Source organism: Cynocephalus volans, chromosome 11 (assembly GCF_027409185.1).
Source record: "Cynocephalus volans isolate mCynVol1 chromosome 11, mCynVol1.pri, whole genome shotgun sequence".
Lineage (NCBI taxonomy): Eukaryota > Metazoa > Chordata > Mammalia > Dermoptera > Cynocephalidae > Cynocephalus > Cynocephalus volans.
The window spans coordinates 65440604-65466804 of NC_084470.1; the positions used below are offsets into that span (position 1 = coordinate 65440604).

Sequence of the window (26201 nt, forward strand, 5' to 3'; positions counted from 1 at the left end):
TCACCCTCTGAAGGAGCAGTATCTGTTAAGTTTCTCAAATTTTCGAATCTTTATTGAACAACTCTGCCTGAATATTTCACACACGTCTCAATATATTCAAAACTAAAACCTCAACTCTCCAGAGCCAAATTCACCTTCTTTCTTCTGCACTCTCCATCACCTTCAAAACCACCCAAGATTGGGAGTCAGAGAGGAGTAAGTCCTCCTGCTTCCTGACACATCACATGCAATGGATCACCATGCTCTGCCATTTTAATTTAACTTAAAACATCTATCAAAACAATTATCTCCTCTCTATTCTCATTGCTGCCATCTAGCTCATGCCTTTTTTCATCGTTCAGACACTGAAATAGCTCTCATCTGGCTTCTCTGTTGCCAGTGCACCTGTTCTTCCATCTATCTTTTCATCCATTCATCCAACAAATATTCATGGAGCACAATTCATGGGCCAGGCATTAAGGACACGGTGGTGAAGAGGATACTGTCTTTATCATTAAACAATTCAAAATTTAGTGGAAGACAGAAACACGAAGCTGGAAGATTATAACAAAATGCTTTTTACAACATTAACTAATGTCAGAACACAAGGTGGATCTACTGAGTTTTTAGACAAATCAGCAGGTGACATATGAACCGAGACTTCAAGGATGAGCAGGAGTTTTGCAGGTAAAAAGAAAAAAAAGGACACTGAGGCAATGTGAAAAGTATGCTCCAATGTGGAGAGATGAGAAAGATCTAGCAAGTTCAGGAAATGAGAAAGAATTTCAGTGAAGACAAACATGGATGGAAGATGAGGGGGTGGAAGGGCTGTGTGTGTACATTGGGGTTTAAGATGAGACTTGAAAGCATCCCAGAGCCAGAGTGTGAAGGGCTTCATACGCCAGACAGTGGAGTTTGATATTCTGCCCAACGTGCAAAGAGGAGACAACAGCGTCTTTAGTTACAGGGTGTTGCCTTACTGATTTTCTCTGGACGAATGGGACAAACTGTGACTCTCTGGAGGCTGATATAATAGTTCAAATGACCAACGGGACAGCAGCACCAAGAATGAGAAAAGGAAATGAGAGAAATGGAATCTGCTGGATTAGATACAGTGAGGAATGAGCCACAGGCCAACTGGAGTTCTCTATCTTAGAAAAGCAGGTAGACACTGTGTCACTTCCAAACTAAGGGCCAGGTGTGTGGAAGAATGGGCGGATGGGTGAAGGAAAGGTTGATGAGTCCAATTTTGGTTGTATAGAAAATACGGGGTAGACATCTTTCTAAAACACAATCTTGCTCCCCATTGTCTTCAGAATAAAACATTTTTTAATCATTTTTATTATGGGATGCAAGTGAGTATCTACATGTACCTGTATCCCCATGGCCCTTGCTCTTAAGATAACCTGGATTCAAATCCAGAGTGACCTTGAGCAGGTTACCAATAACCTCACTAAGCCTCAGTTTACTTATCTGCCCATTGCAAATTAATACTACCCTTCTTGCAGGGTTGTTGTGGGGATTAGAAAATATTCTACATATCAGTGTTTTGGCTCATGGGAAGTGCTCGATGAATGGCAGCAACATTTTCCAAGAAAGGCACTTAGAATTATCTTTCCCCCAAATTATCTTAAAAATATAGGATCTTTAAAAAGGTCTCGTGTGCTTTTAAGCTTTACAAAACTTAGTTGGCCGTATGATAAAAACAGCCTACAAATAGCATTTAAAATGTAAAGAAGTTGAGGAAAACTGTATTACTTGGTCTACCCAAAACATCTTAAGTTTAGAGGAAAGGACAAAAGCAAAATGTCTATAAGAGATGAGGAGGTAAACCAAACAAACCGAGTAACAACACACAGGAAAAAAATCTCACTCTGCCCAGGAGCTATGAGAATCTAGAAGCCAACACAGATCCTTTCTATCAGGCATAGGAAGTCATTAAAGCTTAAAAATTTAAAGTTTAAAAGTTAAAAAAAAAAAAAAAAAAAAAGAACCCAAGCTCTGTGGGAGGAAGACCCTGACCCTGCATTTTGATGGCATGATACCCTCCCTTTGACCTGGCATAATGATGAGGAAGGAATGCCTGCACGAATGAACACTGCCTGGACAAGGGCACTAGTACACCTCCGTTACGTGCTGCCAGCCCTCCCGCTCGTTTCAGACAAGACTAAGGCAGATGCAGATACTGGACTGCAGAAAGTTATCTTGTTTTGTTTTCAAAAAGGAAAATCATCATATATCATAACAAAAGCCTTTATTTCTTTTCAGCTTTTATGCTGCTGGGATTCTCTGATCACACTGTGTGGGGCCATAAAGAACTGTCCCAAAAATGATTCCTGGAAGAAGAGAAAACCCCTCCTGGAAATACATCTTTTCTCTTGGCTGCTTCCCCAGAATTCCCCACCGGGAACCATCTTAAGCAGGCAGCAGGATGGATGGCCCGAGGTCTTCCCCCAGCTCTGCCGTCCATGATTCTTGAAGTGTGTCCAGAGCTGATGGCTGTCTCCCGGCTACAAAGCAGCTGCCTCCACGGAGGCCCACTCGCCAGGGCCCACTCAAACTCACTTCAAAAAGAGGAATTTCACATTCTTGCTCAAGAGAGGGTAAAGATTCAGACCAGCAGCTCAAAAAGGCTGCTGGAACTGCCAACAAAAACAAGCTCTCAACTTCCATTATAGGAGTTTTCATCAAGGCTTGGAATCCTTTGTATTATAGAAATAGCTTTCCACCCCAAAAGAAGCACATTAAAGAATGGTCTCTATGATCCCAGGAGTGCTTAGGCCAAACCAATTTATACCAGCACAAAAAGTCTTGCAGTGGAGCTGTGGAATAGGATGCAGTGGTGAAGATTCTGGCTCTGAAGTCAGAATGGCTCAGTTTGCATCCTGGCTCCACTATTTCATAGCTGTGTGAGAGTGGGAAAATTACATAACTTCCTGAGCCTTGGTTTCCTCATCTCAAAAATGGGACTAATAATAGCACCTGGTGTCTTAGAGTTGCTCTAAAGAAAACACGAGATAAACCTGGCAGAATAAGTACTCAACCAAGTCTGTTCTTACTTCTGAAAGAGCAACCGTGACAACTACAGACTACTTAAGCAAAATATCTGCCTCCACATCTTTATTTCCTTCCTGCTCTTGAACAGCTTGGTTTTTTGTTTGTGTGTATGTTTTTCCTGTCTTGCTGACTCTTGTCGAAACAGGGCCTTTTTCTTCTGTGAACTAGAGGAGGAGAGAAATACAGGTTGACGATTTTTGTTTTTGCCTTTTCTCTAAATTTTATTGATTATCCCTGCATCTCTTACACGTGTTTCTTCTTTGCCTCTAGTGCCACCACCTTGTTTCAGTGTCACTGTTCTTTCTAGCTTGGGCTTCTGCCTGCCCCTCCAGCACAGAGATGCTACAGGGTAAATCCCCCAGAGGACACTCCTGATTATGCTCTTTCCAGGCTTAGAAAGTTCAAAATCTTTTTGCTAAGCATTCAAGGCTTTACCTGTCCTGGCCGACCTTTTTTGTCCACTCTTTCCCCTACTCCAGAGCCTCAGCTACAGCACCCCATCCTTTCTTCTGAGCATGCCTTGCATCTTCACACCATTCTCACCTTTGCTCTGGCTCCTCACCTAGTTCTACATCTGGTAAAATCTTTATCATTTTTCTAGTCCAGTGCAATAACCATTACATTCATAAAATCTTCCCCAACCCCTCCCTCCTCTGAATGCCCACGACCTTTATATAAAATTTGCCATCCTCTGCCATGCAGAATGGTTCTTGGCTAAGTTCCAGATTTCCATTCCAATCTGCCTATTGGGCAGAGCTACCTAGCTATCCCAAAGCATCTAAAAGCACAGGCCACCCAAAACCTCTCTGTTCTAAGTTCCTGTCATATTTTCCAAACCTGTTCCTACATTCTGCAACAGTTAGACAGGTACCTCAATTATGCAGGTAGGCCCCATTGAACCCAGCTGAGAACTCAGGCTTCCCAAGAGGAAGAAGAAGAAAATTGTATTCTTCCTGTGTCTCAGAGAGAAGGGCATGGAAAAGCCATTATTGTCCCATATACCAAGAGCTGGCTAATCTTCCACCATCTGTTGACCTGGTTCTCCTGTATCACTGCCTCAGTGACTCCCATTCCACTCTGTATGCATTGTCCACAGCTTGTAATTACTCATAATTTCTACCTCCTCATAACTGCATTTCTTTAAAACTCACATAATTTATTCATTCTATAAATACTTATTGTCTACTATTTTGCAGACACTAATTGGTTAAGACAGGTCCTTTCCAGATAGAAGTTCCAATCTAGACTGAAAGACAGACAAACAAGCAATTAAGAGTGAGCTCCATGTTCTAGTGGGAAGCTATGGAAACTCACAACAGACAAACCTAACCTGGGCTGTTCTGGCTTCAGAGAAGGGCAAACGGAGGAAGCAGCATTTAAACTTCATTTGACTTAGGAAAGAAATAAAGGTATCTTCATACTTCATACTTTACACTAAGATAAATTCTAAATGGTTTAAAGACTTAGATGCAGAAAATCAGACCATAAAAATATTAAAAGAATGTTCATGGACCCACCCCTATCCATATATTAAAATCCTAACCCCAAAGGTGATGGTATTAAGAGGTGGGTCCTTTTGGGAGATGATTAGAAGTGGGATTAGTGCCCTTATAAAAGAGAGCTAAGAAAGCTTATTTGCCTCTTCTACCTTGTAAAGACACAGTGAGAAGGCTTTGCCTAGGACCTAGAAAGTGGGCCCTCACCAGACACCAAATCTGCCAGCGCCTTAACCTTAGACTTCCCACCCTCCAGCGCAGTGAGAAATAAATTTCTGTTGTTTAGAAGCTACCCAATTTATACTATTTTGTTATAACAGCCCAAACAGACCAGGACACAAACCATAAAAATACTAAAAGAAATCACAGGACAATTGAACTTACAATCTTATAGTGTAGAAGAGGTTTCTAACTATGACACAAAATTCAGAAGACATAAAGAATGAGTATGTTTGACTACCTAAAAATAATTTTTAAAAAATTTCTGCATAACAAAAACCACCACTAGCAAAATCAAAAGAAAAATGACAAATTGGTAGGGGAGAGCATTTAATACGCAGATCAAAGACAAATGGATAATTTTCCTAATTTATAAAGAGCTCATACAAATACATAAGAAAAAGACCAACCAAAGAATATGACAAAGTGTAAACATATTCAAACATGTCCATTTTCACTTGTAATAAGATAAAAGTAAATGAAAACTGCACTTAAATGCCTTTTTTTCACCTTCCATTTTGACAAAGATAAAAATTTTTGAAAAGCACCCTGCCCAGGCAGAGTTAATAGAAAAAGAGGCACTCTGACACATTGCTGATGAGACTATAAATGGTTTAGTCTCTGTAGAGGACAACTGGCAAAATGTAGCAAAATTAGGAATGTATTGTCCTAGCAATTCCACATCTAGGAATTTATCCTACAGATATGCTCATTTACATATGAAATTAAGTCTATTCAAAGGTATTAACTGTAGCTGTCTGTATGAGAGGAAAAGACTGGAAACAAACTAAACCTTCAGGAGGAGACCAGTACAATAGCGTGCAGAGGGAAAAAGGAATAAAAAGATTTTGTGCACAAATCTGTTAAGGGGAAAAAAAAAAAAAAAAGCCAAGGTGCAGAACAGTATGTATTACATTATACCACTTGCATAATATCACATTAATCTGCTTCTGTCTCACACAATATTGCTTCTAGGAATGGTTCTAGTTATACCACAGTGCCTGGTACAAAGCAGACATACAATTACTATTTGATGAAAGTGAATAAGGTAATGAATAAAGGAAATAAACACATGAAGAAACACACTTGGATTCTTGGCCCATCCACTAAACTCAACATCAGGTCTTTTCACACATGAATATAGAAAGGCAGTAGCTGAATCCTGGCTATCCAGTTCCAGAAAAATATAAAACACATCCTTATATGAGATAAACATATATTTAATAGATTAGTTTACATATATATAAAGATTACATTTTTTTGGCAGCTGGCTGATAACGGGATCTGAACCCTTCACCTTGGTGTAATCAACACCACGCTCTAACCAACTAATAGGCCAGCCCTGAAGATTACTTTTCAATAAGCGTAAGATGAATTTTCTATGTTCTTATTTATATCCCTGAGGAAAAAAGCATGCAGCAGGATAATGCTGTTTTCAACCTTTCCCTCAAAAATCTCTCAATGGCTTAGGGAGAAAGAGTCTAAAGTCTTTATTCTTGCAACCAGCTTTTTAAAACTAGGAAAGCAATGGAGGCTGCCTTGACAGAATCATCTCCCGTGTCTGTCTTGTGTCAACTCCCTACTCTCACCTGTTACTCTTGGCATGAAAATCTTCATCACAACCATACATACCATAACCACCACACCACTGCCACCTGCTGAACATCCACCATGTGCCAGAACTGCGCTCCATGCTCAATGACCCCATGAGGGATGTGCTTATAATGTAAATGTCACCATTTTGCAGACACAGAGATTAGTCTTAAAGACATAAAGAATCTTGTCCTAAGTGCTATAGTAATGTTGATATTGTTTCTTAGGATGTGGTTTATTTAATTTTCTACATTTCATGTTGTAACAATAGACGACAGCTTGAATAACTTGGGTTATGAGTGAAATATTAATATAAAGTAGCAACAGGTCCAGGAGAGATAACACACATGAAATCCTTATCTGCTCAGGCATCCCTAAAAAGCCCCTGCTTTGCATGTTTAGGTGGTGGAAGAGCACCCACACTCAGCAAAGCGATAGGACACCTATCTGTCAATTACGCAGTGAGTGTTTCTCACCAAAGCCCATTCATTGCAGGTTATCAGAAGATTCTCCAGCTATTCATTATTATAACCAACTCATTCTCTCCACGGGAATTATCTGTAAGCAACATTTCATGCTGTCCTTGGAACCATCAAACTGACATATGATTAAATAGCAGAGGGCTCTGAAGTTAAATTTAAAACCACTCTCTTACACTTCAGCTCACACATCACATCGAGATCTGTTCAGCCACGGGAATAATTCTAGTTGACCAATACCAAAGGCCAGTGAAAGACTATTCCATTACTTCAGGTTCCCATCTGAGAAAGATGGTGGTAACGTTCTTAAAACCTTTGGAAGGGATTTTCCCAGAACCTGAAGTAAAAATTTGCAAAACAATTCTCTACATGAAATTCTGCCCCCACCCTGCAGTAAAGTGTCTCAAGAGTTGCTAATGTTCACCATTGTTTCCACAATTATCATAGTACATTTCTTCAAAACACTGTGAGTATCACACATTTCACACTTTTCATTGAAAAAAAAATTATTGTAAAGCATAAATTATTGTACATATTGCTCTTTATATAACAACAATAGTAATGCTTATATTAATGATGTTACCAATCTAAAAAAAAAAACTGCAGAGAAGATCTCTCAGGCTGAAAAAAGCCACAGAGGCTCTTCAAAAAGAAACACATTTCCATTCCCAAACCTACTCTATAGTTTCTAAAATTAAAGTTGTGCTACAAAAATAATTCTACAGAACCCACTTTGTTTGCAGGAGCTATACATTAGAGAAAACAACTTTTTTCTATCCCCAATAAAAAAGTTGCACCCAAAGCAAAATCAGCTGATTTCTGGCTTCCTATTCTATTCTATTTATGATATATATTTATTTAGTTTAATATTGTAACTAATCTCACCCCTATAGTGTTCATTGAATCTAGAGTAAATGAAACAATTGCAAATATTAAAATCATCAGAATATCCCCGAAGAAAATTTCCAAAGCCTTTGTTAGCTATACCAACAATAATGTATTTTCTTCAGAGAAACAAACACAGTATTAAATCCACACATTTTTAAACAGGTTTCCCCAAAATGAAGCCTTCACAAAAATGTGACATTACGCAGGGTGGAAATTCCAAGCACCTTCACCCAATACAGAAGAAAGACCCAGTCACTGGATGGTTAGATTTCCCTACAACTTGAGCTAGCCTTGTGGGTAATGAAGTGATAGAATTCACATTTCATAAGAAAAGCCATATAAAGGAAATAAGATATTATTTTTCTAGAAAGTGATTTATAATAATACTGGGAAACTTTTTATTTTTTTTTTTTTTTAGAATTCCTTCCCCTTCTCAACATTTACAGAAAAGGCTAACATATCTTGAGAGATTTACTATTCGCTGATATTCGTCCATATGGTAGGACCAACCAAAAGCCAAGAAGAGGGGAGGAACAGGGAAAAGAAAAGGTTTTGAAAACAATGCAGATAAATGGTTAACTCTACCAACCTGGCATCTCTTATTCTGTCTGGGCCAGGACTTATTAGGCCTACCTGGAACAATCTCTTGATTTTAGTGTTATTGTTTTAACAGATTTGCAAGCTGAGAATGCTTGACTCATCTCCAACCTCAGAAACACACTGCACTATAAAACATTTCAACTACAATGTCAATTGTGTTCCTTCCACCTTTGCCATTCTAGAGGGTACAGATAGAACACCAGAGTAGCAACTCAAGCAAAAGCTAACCAGTAAAAACAATATGGAGCATAAAGCCCTAGTTCTATAAATCGGAGCTGGCTCAGCAAAACATCAGCCATGGCAGGTCCCACCAAGGCCACAACCAGGAAGCTGCAAGCACCAACCCTTGGATACACCTCAAAGGTTCAAAACCATTTCTAAATATAGAACCCACTTTATGTTTGCAGGAGCTGTAAATCAGAGAAAACAACTTTTTTCCATCCCCAATAAAATATTTGCATCCAAAGCAAAATCAGACGATTTCTGGCTTTCTACCAGTTTTGCTTGGGCATAAAATTTTCTGACACTTCACCAGAAATGTCAGCATTAGTATAAGGCAGCTTTAAAGAGGGAAATGAGTTGCTGACCTGTGGACAACCCCTTCAACCCCAACAGGAAAAGGGGGGAAAACACACCTGAAACCCAGTTTTTCCAGTTATTAGTATAAATGGGACAAATTATTTTTCTTAGTGGCCAAATCCTTCCTTATAGGAAGTGCTGGTCTCTGAATTCAGTGAGGAGAGAGGTCATGTCTGTTTTACTGCTATATCCCCAACACCTAGCACAGACCCTGGTGTGGAGAATGATTTCAATGCATACCCAAGGAAGGAGGGGAAGAGGAGAAGGAGATGGAAGAGGGATGGAGGGAGGGAGAAGAGAGAAAGCAAAGGAAGGGGAAGGGGGAGGTGGAGAAAATGAGAGACGTTCAGATAGAGATCTTTTCTCCTCTTTTATCTGTGTCTTTATTTTCTTAACTTTCAAGCATCCAGCTTGATAGAAAATGAATCACATCTTTTCTCAGGGCTTCTTGTCTAAAGCTAGGTATACTACCTAGTGCAGTCCACTCAGCCTCCAGAAAGAGCCCACCAGCAACTCTCCATGGGAGCCAAGAAAAGGGCAGGAGAGGTGAGACAAAGCTAACAAAAGTTCCTTTCTTCAACAGTCACTTACTCAACAACATCCAAGAGCACGACTGCTATCTCCACTGGATAGCATGGCACACCGCACGGAGCTAGAGACCAATCCAGTGGGCTCAGGGATGCCTTGGTGGAAGAGGCCACAGCTGAGCTGGCCCTGGAGGGGTGGGGTTTGTACAGGAAGAATCAGTGGGGACTGAGGTGAGTCTCAGAATAAAGGCTGGCTGCACAGCAACAAGGACAGTTTTTCCCCAAAGTATTTCACTCAATATGTTCAATGAACACCACATTTGGGAAACTGGATTAAACAAAATTATACAGGTTTCCTTACTGCAGGCCTTCTCAGAGCTTTTACTATGTAATTGGAGCAGAAGTGGTAAATGATTCAATCTGTAGATCACAAAGGATTGGCTTTTGGGGAAAAAAAATTAACTCTTTCACTTACTAGCTGCAATAACTTAGCACAATATTCAGCTTTCCTGAACTCCAGTTTCCTCTTCTCTAACATGGAAAAAATGACAGTCCTGACCTCATACAGTGATTATGATAAGTAAATACTACATAAAACATGATTAATCAGTGCTGGCACTTAGTTAATGCTTCATTGTATTACTGTTGCTCCTGCTACTCCTGCTATTTCTATTATTATTATCAACCTGCATCATGAATATAAAAAAAAGAAAAACATAATATGCAGCATCTGTTAAACAGTTTGGTCAATTTTGCATCAGCTGATCTTTGGAAATGCCAGGCCAGTACGTAGTACCCAGCCTAACATGCTGTAGGTGCTCACTATGTGCTTGTGGAGGGAACGAGGCAAAGAACTGACCCTAGCAAAGAGCAAATGCAGGACAGTAACAAGATGCACTGGGCAAGGTGTTTTTCATTGTTTTTTTGGCCAACAGGCCTCTGAGGTCTGGGAGAAGTGACTTCATCTTTTGCTAGAAGAATGAGGGATCGACAGGACAGTGTTGAGCTTTGGGGAAACACCACAAAGAGTTTATTTTGGTAGAAGGGTTTGAAGTGACTCGTAACAGTGAGCTCTTGCCTGCTGCCAGGTGCCAGCCCTCAATGCAGGATGATGCCTAAGGCCCATCACTGACAACCTCTCCATCAGACGTGTGATGCCCACGTGCAGGCAGGATCCCAGAAGACCTGCTCCCAAGATGGCTCCCTCCTCTCCATGAACGGACACTGAGGCCCAAACAAGGAAGTGTTGACCCAGGATCCAAAGTAAGTTGGAGACTGGAAGAGCCTGGGAGAAGCCTGAGCCTTCTGGTTTTCCTTGGATGATTCTCTAGCAGGATTTTGAACTGAAGTCCAAAGGATACTTTTTCTTTTTTTAGTCGATTGCTGCATACATTTAGTGAGATAACATCATCTGTCATAAATCACATGCTAATCTAACAAATAGTTCCTAGAAATGAGCAAGTTCCACATTAACCCTCCCCCTTAGTGCAATACAAGGATCCTGGAAAACCTCTTGCTTCCCACTGGTTTGTGTGTAAAGATATTTTTGACAGAAGTGGAGTTTACTGGAGTGGAGACCTGAACAGGTTTAGAATATGATATTTGCATTTTACCAAACCCAATATTTAATATCTGTCCACCTAAATTTAAGCATGAGTGTCTACAAGAAAAAGGAAAAGAGGTATTCCAAAAACATAGTTGGAGGGGAGAACTCCCCATGGAGTCAACAGCACATAGAAAAGCCGTAAGAGTTAGTGAAGTTTTTAAGCTTCAGACTGGGAAGTGGGGATATATAGGGCATAGCACAAACTTCTATGGTAAGAAAGACCAGACACGATTTTTCTAAAATATATGATATATGTATATACATTCACATATATATGTATGTATACACACACACACATCCACACACATATGTCTCTCAACTATAAGCTATATAAAGAAAGTACATGGGCAAGAGATCCTGCATTCAATTCAATTGTTACATTTCACTTTAACTGGTAAATCTGGAAGTGGTTGTGAAAAAGGAGTACAGTTAACCCTGGAAACTTGTCAAAGCTTTCAGGACTCTACAGACTTTTTTCTTTTCAAGAGGGCAGGGCTGCCCAATTCATCCTACACTAAAAATATAATCAGCAATTATTCACATTGATTGCACATTTTCTCCATCATGTTCATTTGGGGCAATAGATTAAACCATGTTAGAATGATCTGAACTTTGATTTAACCCCTATAGTCCACCGAACTAGATTTGGCATGTACATTTTACCAAACCCATTCAGCGCATCCTGCCCCTTGTCCAGAGAGCCACTGGTTACCCATAACTCCTCCCAGCCCTAACCCTGTACCCTATCTTCTGAGAGTCAGAGTTCACGTTCATTCATCATAAAATAGGAAAAAACTAACTACCACCCAAAAAGGTCTCTAGTGCAAAAAAAAAAAAAAAAACAGAATGTGGAAAAAAAAAAAAAAACTGGAGGCTCAGGCAGGGAGCTTGAGGTGTGAGAGTGAAGGAGTCCCTGGTCTCAGGGCTTCAGAACTTCAATATCAAGAGGTACAGATTAGCAGCAGCAAAGAGAAGGCAAAGGGAGAAAGAAAAGCAAAAAAGGCAGGCAAGGAGAAAAGCTTAAGGCTTCGTTAAATGAATGGATCCAAAACTTGGAGGAAAGATTTGGATGTCACATGGTTGAGCGCCGCCCCCCCTCCCCCCCAATTATGATGACTGTGTTTCTGCACACAGGTGCACCAAATTTGGTCTATTACAGAAAGTGAATTAATCGTCATTAGATTATGGGTGGGAGCAGTTCTATAGGGCCATGCTTTTAATCTCTGATTAGGCCTCTGTTGGGGGAACTTTTGAGGAAAGGGTTTCCTTCAGTGTGATGCAGTTGGGGAAGTTCCTGTGCGACACCCAGTGTGGCATGTGGGAATAGCAGAGGAGTAGTCAAGAACTATGAGCCAGAAAGGCTGGGAGCCAGTGGTGGAACAAAACTGACATGTGAGCAGGAGGCCTCATTTTAAAATTATTCGCTGCTGGAATAAATGCATTGCTCTGGTGGCGTGGGTGAAAGGACAGAATAGAGGGGGACAGATCCTACATAGAGAAGAAAATAATACAGCTTGCCCCTCAAAAGAGCAACTATACTGACTACCATTTTGATTTGGGACTTCCTGTTTTTGAAGACTAGATAACCCTGAATCAAACAGTGAGAATCCTTTAGTAAGATACAGAAATCACTGCATATTACCATGTATTATTGGAAAGAGAAGTCTTCCTTGACTTAAGGAAGAAGAAATTATCGACACGAGCCTCCTCCATTAGAGAAATCAAATCTGAAATGCATTTTTAAACAAAATGTCCATTTTACTTCTAAATATCAGGTACACACAGTCAAAATGAATCTAGTTTTACACTTGGTTCCATATGGTATGCCCTAGATAATTAAAGTATGTCTTATGGCTAATAAAAATGAAGTTAAAAAGTTAAAACCAAAACAATGTCAGGAAATAACATGTGTATACAATATGTTACTAACACACTGATAATTTTCAAAAGTCACTTTAAAAAAAGAATTATTAATCTTTCAAAACACAGTGATTTATTAAGTGAAAAGTATGAATGGTTTGTGCTATTAAATTCAGCTTTAAAGTTGCTGTGTCACAGGCAGAACTTTTGTTCTCCTAGGTTAAATTTAGCACCCTGCATCTTGTTTTTTCCACAGTTCCATGTTGTATCATCATGCAGTCAATTTTCTGAGCTGTTCAGGCAAAACACATTGGGAGTTATCACAACAACTTCTCTGACTGATTTTATAATCCTTGAATCAAATTTATCAAATAATCCAACAGCAATTTATTCCCATCTTCTTCTTTGCCTTTTCCCACCTATTCAGCCTTCTCATAAAGTAAACCTTCCCTAGGCATGGGATGAAATGGAAAAAAAAAATGGTGGCCAGAGGAAAACCATTTCAGAAATGTGTTTGTTAAACAAGTGCAAGCAATAAATTGAGCTTAGCTGGGAAAGGCAGTTAGAAGAAAAACCGAAAGTACTGACCTTAGAGTCAAGCTGATTGGAGCAAGGGTGAAAGCAGCAATTTGGAGGATAAGCAGAAAGGAAAAGGGAGAGCAAAAGAGAATAAAGGAAGGAAATGCATTAGTTTAAAACATACAGCCAGCAGATGTTATATTAGCAGGTTTTATAACCAAACGAAGGACAATAAAGCAAATTTTATTTGATATTATCCCAAAAAGCCCTGGGCATACACTGTAAGCTGTCACATTATCTATCATATATAAGAAACCAGTATCTGCTCTCATACGCACGATCACAACAAGCACGGATGTTAACCAGAGGTGGGCTCCCTGCAGCGCAATGGCAGGTTGCCCTTTTCCAGAGGAATAGTATAGAGAAAGTTCCTATCTGCGTGCATACAAATTTTTATTATTTAATAAGCTGAAATGGAAATTACAAACGTATTAGACCTGGCAGTAAGCACTGATGTCAGAAAGATTTTTATTTGAACCAGTAAGTTGGATGGTTATATCCTATGAGATATTTTTCCTTCGTCCCTGAAAACCAAAGGAGCTGAGCAATTTGGCTTTTGGTTCAAAGATTTCCGTTTTAGATACTCACAGAGCACTGTACCTAGCGATGATCACAGACCCCACGAGGACGGCTTTTGGTGGAGTGCCACCTGCCAATCAGCCTCCCACATAAGGACAAAGTAACTTCCAAAACTGAGATTATTTTTCTCAATTGTAAAAAGGAGGTTCCAACTTCATCACTGAAAATATCCAGACACTTGATAACTTATTAGTACAAAAATATCTAACATGCCCTTCTAATCACTCAAAACAATAGCTGCTAGTACCAAGCAAAAAACAAAACAAAAAAGAAAACAAAGAAATCATGATCATCTTCCAGGCTACCACATGAGCACATAGTGGACATTCATTTTGTTAACCTGTAAAATGACCTTTACAAAAATAAAGTGGACAAATACTTGACCAGCTATCTGCTCAGTGGGACCCCACTGCTCCAAACTATGACGAGTTTGTTTTAAGCATTTCACACAGGAAGGAAAAACCAAACAAAATAAAAAAATCCTCAGGATAAAGCTTTTTTTAAAAATGTAACATGGTTGATATCTGTGGGGTACAGAGTTGAATATCAATACCTGTATGCAATATGTGATGTTCCAATCAGGAAGTTTAAACTAAAACATTTCAAATAAAAAGTGTTAACTCTAATGATAAAAACCAAAGAGAAAATTCAAGATTAAACACATGGTGAAAATGTTGATTCAATAATCGCTCAGATCTGAAATATTCCTGCATAGTGTTTCATGATCATAACTGCCCAGCTGATCAGAAATGAGGGTCAGGGCAGGCCATGGTCATTGCAGGGACTTTTGCAACACTGGCCCCAGCTGCCATTTCAAATCCTTCTGGATCAGAGGTAATTAAACTGAGGCTCATGGCCAAGCTTTAGGGAATCCTACACTGAAATAGCAAGCACATATTTAAGATTTAGTTGCCTTTTCCAAGGGTTCCTAGTTTTCATCAAATTCTTAAAGGCATCCATGTCCTCCCTACAAGGTTGCTAGGAGTGGTGTATAAACATACGCCACTTGAAGAAATTTTAAAGAAAGTTCCTCAAATACATTAACAAACATAAGTGGAAATCACTCTGCAAAAAGAGTTTATATCAAAACAAATAGAACTGGTATCAAGTTTCTTCCATGAACCATAAAACTTCTAGAACATATTATCATAATTTAAAAATAATAATAAAGTTTAAGTTCACGTTTTGAAAAGAGTTCTGAAAGGCATCAAGGAAATTATGTCAGCACATTATTGAGCAAATCAGAAGGAAAAATAATAGTCTGTTTCTCAATCTTAGATAAGGCTCTTTTAGGCATCTAAAATGATATCTCAACGTCCAAATGTCTGGTGGCATTAGTCCTTGATCCAGATAATTTACTGGTATCTTGTTTTCCATTCCAATGTTATGTCTTATGAGTAGAGCCCCGAGGGACCCACCCTCCTCTCCACAGTAGGGAGGGATGTGATTGAGGGCTCAATTTGGGCATTCCCAATCCTCTAGACAAATACCAACAAAACCTCTAACATATTTAAGATAATTACATGAAAGGTCACCCGACTGATTTTTTCCCATGGGCGGGATGCGAGAAACCCAGTGGCAGCGGTCTTGTTTGACAGACTCTATTAACCTCTCTCTTTCCCCTAGGGCACCAAAGGATTAATTCTGAAACTCTATAGAAAACTTAGAGACTTTGATGGGCACTAACACAGAAGTGCCACATATTTCACTGCCTCTAAGGTTTGATTACTACTTGGTTGTGTCACATATGTGGCATCTGGCATTGGTGATGAATGAAGACTTCAGCTTGATTTGGACCAATTCTCAGGGGCATTCAGGGCCCACAGCCCACCTTGTGGCAAACTCCCCAGAGCAGCCTGCAGTCTGAGGCAGAAGCTCCCCACTGGGCCAGCAGCATCAAGTACAGGAGGTTACAGACAGAACTGCACACAGGGACCACACTAGAGGATATGCACTTTAAAAAGCAAAAATTTTAATGGCTGATGAAAAACATCATTCACGTGGAATTTAAGAGGTAAATGCATCGTGTAAACACCAGCCATGTGCTATTTGGAATGTATACATTGTGTGGAAAATCAGGAATGGGAAGATTAACCGAATAGAAAGCAAACACAAATTGCCCTCCGAGAGAGAAGCAGGCCCATGTCAGGGTCGTTTGAGTTATTTCTAACCCCATACCTTTTGTTGCATATGACTGAAGTTCTGGAATATTTTAGAACACTAGCTGCTTTAAAAAGAGGTCTTTTCACCCTGGTAGGTCACAATACAAGCCAGAGACCACATATTTATTTCAAGTTCAATACTTTGGTTTTCAAAATCACAAACTTAATTGCAAACACTTCTCCATGACTCCAAAATGGAGATATATGTCACATTGCTAAGAAATCTTTAGTTCCCAACATTATGAGGTATGGATTTTGTAGTTTAAGCCAGCAAATGGAGATACTTCTCAATTTGAAAAAGGTTGCCTGACAACTTGAGGAAGATGCTTTGGTTGGAATACACATGTAGCCCAGCAGATAATGCTTCAGAAAGGCAGGCCAAAGCTGAGCCCTCCTTTTCCCAAGAAGCTTCCCCTCTGGCTCTCCAACCCCTCCTCCTTAGGGGCCTGGGCTGGGGCAGGGGCTCAGACATTTCCCAGACTATGTTCTGCTGCTGGACCCAAGACACAGGCAGGCAAAGAACTGGGACAGAGTCAGGTCCCACCACACATTTTATGAATTACAGTGCCTGGGAGGCATCAGCTTTAAGGAGAGGCAGAGGCAGAGATAAAGAAAATGTGCAGAAAGTACATAAAGATAAATGCCTGTAAAATCACTGCTGCTTTAATGCATTCCATCTTGAAGAAATAAAAATGTGAATATTCTTCATAATTTAGTGGCAACTGTGTCCAGCTAAGACAACAATTGTCCAACTAGACAATTAAGCTATTTAAATGTAAACACTTATGGTAACAGATCCAGATTTTCAATTACAATTCTGGAAGCTGGTTTAGTGCAAAAAAATACCTTCTAAATGGGGGGCACATCACTTTCCCTCATGAAAGCTAATAAAGAAGAGGCAGCTCTCTATGGCCCAGCAGCAGAGCCTGCTCAGGCAGGGATCTCTACTGGCTGCATGGCTGTTTGGTGCAACTGAACTAACTTCTTTCTTCTGGTCCATTGGTGGAAGGGATTGTTCTTAGTGGCTGATCCATCGGTCCTGGGTTCAAACTCCAACTTTGATTCTTAAGAGCTCTACAACCTTGAGGAAGTTACTTAATCTGCATAAGTCCTAGTTTCTCCTCTATAAAATGGGAATAATGGTAGTTTCCATGTTTTGGGAAAGATTAAGTGGTATACAGTACGGCAGGTCAAGTGCCTAGCAGAGTACCCGGTATACTGTGAGCATAAAATATACATACCCTATTATGATGATTATAATTGCTGTTATTAATATTTTCAGTATTATTATCTAGGGCACCCTGCATATGACTTACTGCTTCTCAGAGCAGTAGACTAGGAGTCAGGAAACCTGTGTTATATTTTCACATCTTTCTGACCACAGAACCAGTCTCCAGAAGGACATTCAAATTTTCAAGGTCTCAGTTTTCTCACCAATAAAAGAGACATCATTCTAACCTCCCTGTGATCTCATGCTTGCTTTTTCAGAAAAATTTTCTTCCTGAAATGTAGCTCAAAAATAGCCATGCAGATATATCTAAAATCATCAGTGTTCCCAGTTTTTAAGAACCAGTACACTGGCAGAACATTTCCCACATTTTAAAATTAAAACAAAGTACCTAAGGATTTTAATTTGTACAGTTACCTCAGGAAAAAAGAAATCCTTGATTTAATTGCTAAAAATGGTCACATTGAATAAAAGTCAGATTATCATCAAACAAATGCTAAGACTATTAAAATAAATATTAATCGATTCGGAGTTCGAATGTATTAAATACTATATTTGAAGATGCTGAAATTTTATTGGGAACTAACCTACTCATTTAATACAAAGTCAGTTAATATTGAGAATTTTTTTGTTTTAGCACTGATATAAGTATTCCATCTTACACATGGACTAGGTGCTTGCAAAGCGTGATACATTTTAATAGGTTCTCAGAGATTCACTTCTAATAAGATTCAAGGCCACACAGCTGGCATAAAGCACAAGCAAAATTTGAACCCAGGTCTTTCAGTGGCTAAAGCCCGTGATCTTTCTGCAAGACCACAGAGAGCTACTCTGTGTACCTCTTGAAGTCCCTTAAGGCCTCAAAAGATTCCCGATCAGGAAACCTTCACTGATTTATTCAAAATTTGCTGATCTCTTCCATACGGACTGAATCTAGGAAAGACAAATTTTGCCTTATTGCTGAGCCAATAAGAAATCCTCAGAGGTTATGGAATTACATAAGATTATTTGAAAAGTTCTTATATGAAATATAAGAAATATAGGAAATATAGGAAAATATATGAAATTTTTTCCTTATATGAAATATAGGAAAAAGCATTGATAACAAGCTTATTTTTAGAGTCCATACTATACATAAATACAATATGGCCATGATTTATCTGAAAATTTAAATACTCTGGAACCCTGATATAACTTCTTTGCTTTTAGACAGAATTTGCTATCATGTAGGCTTTATGCAAGCATATTTACTTACCAAGTGCTATAAAGTCCTCTTAAAAGATAAATCTCAAGCATGAATTTGTCATGGTTGCCAAAAGACATCCAAAGGATATGAGTTCCCTCCCTCTTCCCTTATTTTGAATGAAGAATTCCCAACTACTTTCTTCTATATTCTTTTTCTCAAGACAAACCTAAAACACCAGTGTTTATCTGTGATGGGAAAGAATTGAGGTTTTCAGGTCAAAGCCTCAATTTCTTACACACTTTGCTGGCCAAAATGCTAGATAATGGACAACGCTCAAGGAAGTAGACTGTTATTTTCTTAAACAATGAAGAGGTATATCCCTCAAAAGACCAGTCAGTTACCTTCTTGGTATCCCACAGAAACACAACATCATCCCTAACACACCATATTCCTTGTTCATAACTTGGTTCCAAATCCCCCGCAACCCAAGATGGCCGACCAAGCAATCATGTTCACTCACTGTGGACAATTCGCAGCGCTGTAACATTTACCTCTCAAGTTCCGCGATCTTCTTATCCTTGTCGTTCTTTTCGTTCTCCACCTCCTTGAGGATCTCCAGCAACCGGTCGACTTCTGCTTGGGCCTTGCCACACTCATCGCGGTAGAAAGAGGCCTCTTTATCAAGCTGCTTTATTCGGTCTGCAAACTCGGGGTTCATCCTGGAGTCATCTTCAATATTATGTGCCTTCAACATTACATTTTTAAAGAATGTAGTTAAGACAATAATTTAGAACAACAGATAATGTTGTCACCAATGGCCCAGAATTCAACTTTGGAGAGAAAGTAATCACCAAGAATTATGGGTATACTGTCAGTGAAAAGGCAAAATGGAAAAAATCACACATTTCAGCTATCCTAGAACAATGCTGATTTTAAGTGATATTACAGGTTCACAGGGAAGTTTCTTTTATTATTGACATTTGATTCCATGAAATGTTGCTACTTTTGGGTTTTCTTTCCACCAAAAAGTAGTCTTCATTCCTGGTCATTTGGCAAGCAGAACTAAGACAATTCAACTCCTCACAGTTAAGGCTGTGATTCTTACCAAATGCTTCCATTGCTTACGCAGAGTAACTGAAACAACACAATATTAAATTATTTTCCAAGAACTGTCAAAGACCTATGCAGAGCAAGGTGACATGGAAGATTGGTTGACTGATACTGAACACTTCATCCCACTGAGAAATTTCAGCAGAAGATGTAGTTTGAAATGAAGGCTTGGAAGTGAGGAAGGGCTTTCCAGCTAACAGTCATACCCATCAATTCTTGTTCTCTTCAATAAATTTAACCTAAACCAGGAGGAGGATGAGCTAATTCATGAACAAGCACACGGACAAGAATCTGCAAACACATGCATGAGTGGGTGGCAGCTTTACACACGAGAACGGACACAGGCAACAACACAGCAACAACACTGCAGAATAATTTGCAGCCAAAGTATTTGTGGTTTTGTGTGTGTGAGAGTGCATTACGGCTTTTTCTTTTTTTTCCTTTTTTTTTCCCAAAATAAACTTTTGGCTGAAATATTCCCAGACAGATGGAAATAACACTGCACTGCAATGTTTTGCCTACCCCTTGTTTCCCATTATTCCTAATTGACTTCTTCAAAGAGCAGGCAGGGAGTAAACAAGTAGTTTAACAACAGTGCACATTCAACACAGAAAGTTCAGAGAAGTCATATATGTGTGTTATCTCCAAAATCCACATGTCAAACAATAAAATGCTAACAGTTTATTAGGACTTAAGTTGTTCTGCTGTCTTGCTATGTAGAGCAGATGTACATTGTGTTTTTATACACTTTTTTTTTTTAATTTCAGGGAAAAAACAAGGCAAGCAAACTATAACTACTGTGGGGTCAAATGAATCATGCACGGTTACAAAAATTAATACTAATACTACTGTTAGAAGGTTGACAGTATTTGTAATGATTTAGTAGAAAAAAATTCAAAAATTAGTATAAAGAAAATAAATTTCTTACTTATGACACAATCATTTTAAAAATAATATTTTTTGCATGTAACATTATTTAAGCATGAGGATTAAAGGGGAATAATTTGTTTTCATGTTCTTTAATCTTAGATTTCCTTATTTAAGAAATAAACTCAATTACGCAAAAGAACTTGGAGAAAAATACATCAGTTCAAGGTTTTACTCCTTTTTACCAACATTTCCCAGAAAACTTTTTTTTTTTTAAATTTAGTATGGCCTCTGGGTTTCATTACAACAGATTATTGAGCTTTTTCAGTATAAGTAAAATTATCTGAAAGAGAATTCTGAGTTAATATGCCTTTAGGAGTTTATTCATCCAATAATTTCATTTTAAACTGAAGTAATGAATACTTATATTTCCTAATCTCCACTTTAAAAACATAGAGCAGGTATTCTATTTTAAAAGAAGCTACCCCACATACCTACTTGCATTTGTGATAATAAAAATCAACTCATTACTTTTGTGACAGATAATCATTTAAAATACATAGTTTTTAAATAGTTTAGAGAAAAATTCTTTCTGGTAACCTCTCTTTCACTTTTTTACTATAGTACCATTATTTTACAACAATTAAAAATCTTTTCAGGACATTTTTTGAACCACCCAACCAATAACATTAACATCTTTTTAAAAGAATTAATGAACTCAGTAATGAGCAGCTAGAAACACTCAAAACAAATGAATAAATATAATTTGACTGCCTGTTTCTGACTGGAATTCAAATTCCTTTCTGGTTTTAAAGGTTCACAAAGAGATAGCAGTTAGCTGCTGTGGTTTATTTTGGTTCTTTTTATTCTTATGATCATTATTATCATTATTTTTAATAAGTGGGTACAGGATTACTAGTTACAAGACCTAGATTCTAAATCTAGTCCTGGGTCTTATGTCTATGGGCAAATGAATTAGCCTCTCTAAGGACAGTGAAAACTACAAAATGCCAAACATGAGGAAGATATTATTCATTTGTGTTTTCATTATAGTTATTATTTTATAATATGCATCCCAGAAATGAGGCTTGTTATACATCTAAGTTAATAGTTTATCTAATTTTCACTGACAAGATACTACATATTCCTTAAAGAAGCCTCCCTGATAGGCTTACAGAGAAAGCAGTCTGCTAGTTACAGGCATATGAGTACATTTCTCATTTTAGCTCCTTGAAGACAAGAGGATAATCCAAGGTCAGTTTTCAACATTGGGTGGATTAGAAGGGTTTGTAGTCTTTTCAACCCAGTAAGTGAGTATGGTTAAAGGACTCATGGAGTGTTTACAGGTACAGAAAGCCTAGGGAAATCTAGACTATAACACTGTTGACCTCATGTGATGCTGAAGTTAGGTCATGTTATTAAAATTAAGACCACAGCCAAATTTGCAGCCTGCCTGGTGTCGGTTAGATAATACCTGCGGGTGCTAATGATTGTTCTTCCTTTCAAAATGAATAGACAATCTGTGAGTTAAATATATCTCTCTATCTCTGTGTCAAAATCTACTGATTTCCAGGCAAAAGAATTTATGTCAAATCACCTTCAAACTTGGTGTCAGAATTCTTGCAAGGGCTATTAAATAAAGGTATACACAGATAACATTTTAAACATTTTTTAAGTCAATAGAAAACTTTTTTAAAAAGTCATATAAAGATGGGAGAGTAATAGCTGCTTCTTGGATCATCACTAGGGTCCCTGGGAAGCCTCAATGAAAGAGAGTTTCACGTGACTGGGAAGGCTGGTGAGTCCCTAGTCCATCCTAAGCATTGGAGGCAAAAGTCTCCATGGAATTTATAAAAGATATTGTAGATAACCAGCTCCATTCAGCCTGAATCACATGTCAGAGGAAGAGCTGAAATTTTTAACCAGTATAGCATAAATGTTAACACATTTATGATCTATACAAATGGGGATGATACTATACTAAAAAACATACAAGAAAAAGTTGAGCTTATAAAATCAATGCTTCCTTCAAAATTATAAGGCCAGAACCTCCTCTGAAATGGAGAAGGAAGCACTTTACTTGTATTGAGGCAATACTCTTGCCTGTTCAAATTAAAACATTCGTTCTTTTACCTGGACTGGCAGCTCCTGATGGAGATTGAAAGTAGGTAATAGATTTGGGCCTAATATACTTTACACACTTCAGAAAAAAAATAATAGATTTATGTAAATTAGTCATTATCACAACAAATTCCTACTATGGCATTCTGACCCATTCAAGATGCAAATTGAAAATGCATAGTAATTATTTCACTTTACAGATGGTGTTAGCTTGAAATGAGCTCCCCCACAAGGTTGGAAACACCTGCCCAGCCCATTCTTCTAAGGCACATCAACTTTGCCTCCCTATCTTCATTAGTTGGGAATCTAAATCTTGAAAATGCATATTGGTGTGGATTTTCTTTTAATGGTCTCAGAACTTTTTATCATGAATACAGCCAAGAACATTGTCACCTTCAAGCACATCCAGCAGTCATTAAAACCAAAGGAATGTCACTATGCATTCTTTCCTGAATGTAGAGATTTAACTTTGGTGATTAAACAAGTCAGTTTAAAGTCAACTTCAGGTATCTAGTTCTGCCTCAAAATACTTCTTGAAACTTCTGGAGTAACTCTCAAGCATCTTACAGAAACACAGAAAATTGAGAAAAGGACATTTCAGAAATGTCTGTATTACATATTAGATCAGTAAGTTTTGAGGGTCTTCCAATTATGTTTCTTATTTCCATATGTAAGGAAATTTCCCCACAAATGGGAATAATCAAAACAAAATCTGGAGCCTCACTGATGTGGGCAAACCTCAGCATTCTCATGTGAACTGACTTTGAAAGCCTGGATCAAGCACAAAGAGGAATCTGGTCATGACGCGGGATGAGTAGTATATTACAATACCTAATAGTTATTTTAATGAAAACATTTAGAACTATTTCAGGAAATAAGGTAAAATTTCTGATTAACACTATATCTAAATCAAAGTTAAGAAATAAAAAGTGGGCTAAAGCCAAAGTAGGGGATTGACAGGTATCAAAATTACACATCACAAGTTTATTTACAGTTAATCTTATAAAGGTTGGTCATTGATTATTTTCAGTAAAATGCTAGTTCATCATTCCAAATGCCTAGAAAGAAAAACATTAACTTTAGTCCAGAAACCTACTGTGAAACAAGGCAGAGACTATTCAATTATAATATTACATAACACTCTCCCTTTATAATGGGCCCTAACAATTTTAATAAAAAATCATTTTCCTCAAAATAAATAAATAATTAGTCATCACCATAAAGTACAAGCAGAATGCTAACTAATGAATCTGATTACTTTTCTTCTCTGCTGCTTCTGGGTTTTAGCAATAATTTGCTAAATTTATGCACTGTAAAAATATGATTCTCAGTTATGGCAGTTTGGTAGTTTACTGTACATTGACAGTGCTTTAAGATTCTTTTCATATCTTAACAGCAGAACAGAGTATATAAACCATTTTAAACATTATATTTAATTTCAGTCTTCTAAAAGTTCCAATTGTCTCATAATTCTAAGTTATGAACAAAATATTATTTATTAAAATAAAGTTTTTAAAGGTTATTATAGTACTACAACATATTCTAAAATTTAAATTTCATTTTAAATACAATAAATTAATGCCAGGCATAATAGCTGGGCATAAATAACACACTTGGAAATTAATAATGAGATATCTTGAAATCTTACACTTCCTAGTTCTAAAGGAAATTATTTTTTCACAATTTAATCTAACTGCATCCAGAATATTCACAATGTGCATATTAAAACAACCATACCAAAAAGAAATTTCTTTCAGAGATGGAACAAATAGGATATGTATAAATAAATAAAAACAAATATTCAAAATAATTTTTCTTATGTCACACATACACAAAATTAAAATATCCAACTGTATACTTAACACTTTTTAAGATACCTCAAACAAAAATGTAATTATTAATGTAATCCCTTTTAATTATAAAATTTCCTAAAATAAGCAATGTAAAGAACTGAGAAAATTATCTGGATGTTCTGAAACAAAACACGTAACTTCAAATCTTAAGTATTATTTCAAATATTGCTTGAATTCTTTAGACATTGAAAACCTAGATCAATGGTAGGGGGTATGTGTTTGTGTGTGCATGCATTTGCATGTACTATGTGTATGCTCTAAATTATCTTTTAAATAATTATAATTTCCCACTGTGTCCAGGGATACTGGTCTAAGAGTGAATCGAATAATTTTCAGATATAGGCTGTAAAAATCATAAAAAGAAACCACTATACCTAAACAAAGACTGTGAAATCATTTATAATTCAGCCCACCACGTTCTTGGGATTGTACAGTCCAATAACGACATATAAATCAGGAAGACCTCACTGAACATTAACAAAGATTTTTTTTTTTCCCCACTCTCTGGAATGGAAAAATGCATGGTCTTTTTCTTGTAAACCCTTACATAAAATGTGAGCCCTGCAAAAGCTGTGTTCAGGGGAGGTGGGATTTCAAATGGATAGTGACCAGGTGGTGTGGGAACTCTATTGTGTAGGGAATATCAGAGGGGGCTCAAGTGTACCCTTTTCAGTAGCAAGATTTCCCCCAGTGCATCCAAATCAGTCATTTGCCTTGCAGCAAAGAGGGTATTATACAAAGCACTAAATTGAGGGATCCAGAAGGTCTAAAGTTTTATTAAAAATTTATAAAAGACTTCTGGATACCATCTCTGGGCACAATTACCACTAGGACTACAGCAAAGAAAGTATTTGACACTGATGAAAAAAACATTATTTGTCTGGAATTAAGAACTAAAGGAAGAGAAAAAAAAAAAACCATCTGAAGATAACCTGAACGGTGTTTATAATGACAAGACAAAACTCCTCCAGGGGTAGAGACTGGTAGTTAAGATGCAAAAAGGTTATTATTATAAGAAATAATAAGGATACAAAGGCAAAATTTTAGGTTCCTAAGAAATGGCATTAGATTATCACTTAGTACGATGAAGTGACTAAGGTAAAAGGAGAAAGAAAGTCAAAGGTTTATTGCCACTCTAGAAAAAAAATATTCACAGGAGGACTTCAAAGCTTAATCCTTGTTTACTCTGATTTAGGGTAGACAGACCAAAATTATCTTATTTAACAAAAAACAACCATGTTATAATTTACCAATAATTTGTAGGGTGACCATATTCAAAATAAACATATAAGGGCCGAGCCCGTGGCGCACTTGGTAGAGTGCTGCGCTGGCAGCGCGGCGACGCTCCCGCCGCGGGTTCGGATCCTATATAGGACTGACCGGTGTACTCACTGGCTGAGTGCCGGTCATGAAAAAACGACAAAATAAACATATAAGAATAAAGAAACTTCCTAGATACCAATAACTGGTTAGAAAAGAAAAAAAAAATTATTCGCAATAGCAACCTAAAAATTATATATGTAGAAATAAATATCAAAACTTTATTATAGAAAACCACTAAAATAAATAAAAGTTGTATCATGCTCATGAATGGGAAAAAATAATATTGGAAACATATAAATCATTCTAAAAT

The 26201-nt window shown here is 37.8% G+C and overlaps 1 protein-coding gene across 1 annotated transcript in view; it reads right to left on the reverse strand.

Moving 5' to 3' along the window:
- The window catches only part of ERC2 (ELKS/RAB6-interacting/CAST family member 2), a 799084-nt gene that overhangs the window by 331408 nt on the left and 441475 nt on the right, over window positions 1-26201 (reverse strand). Inside the window, exons 12-13 of the mRNA XM_063113405.1 lie at window positions 19169-19362; window positions 13472-13483 (exon numbers count right to left, since the gene is read on the reverse strand). Coding sequence (XP_062969475.1) covers window positions 13472-13483; window positions 19169-19362 — 206 coding nt within the window. The remainder of the gene's footprint in view (window positions 1-13471; window positions 13484-19168; window positions 19363-26201) is intronic.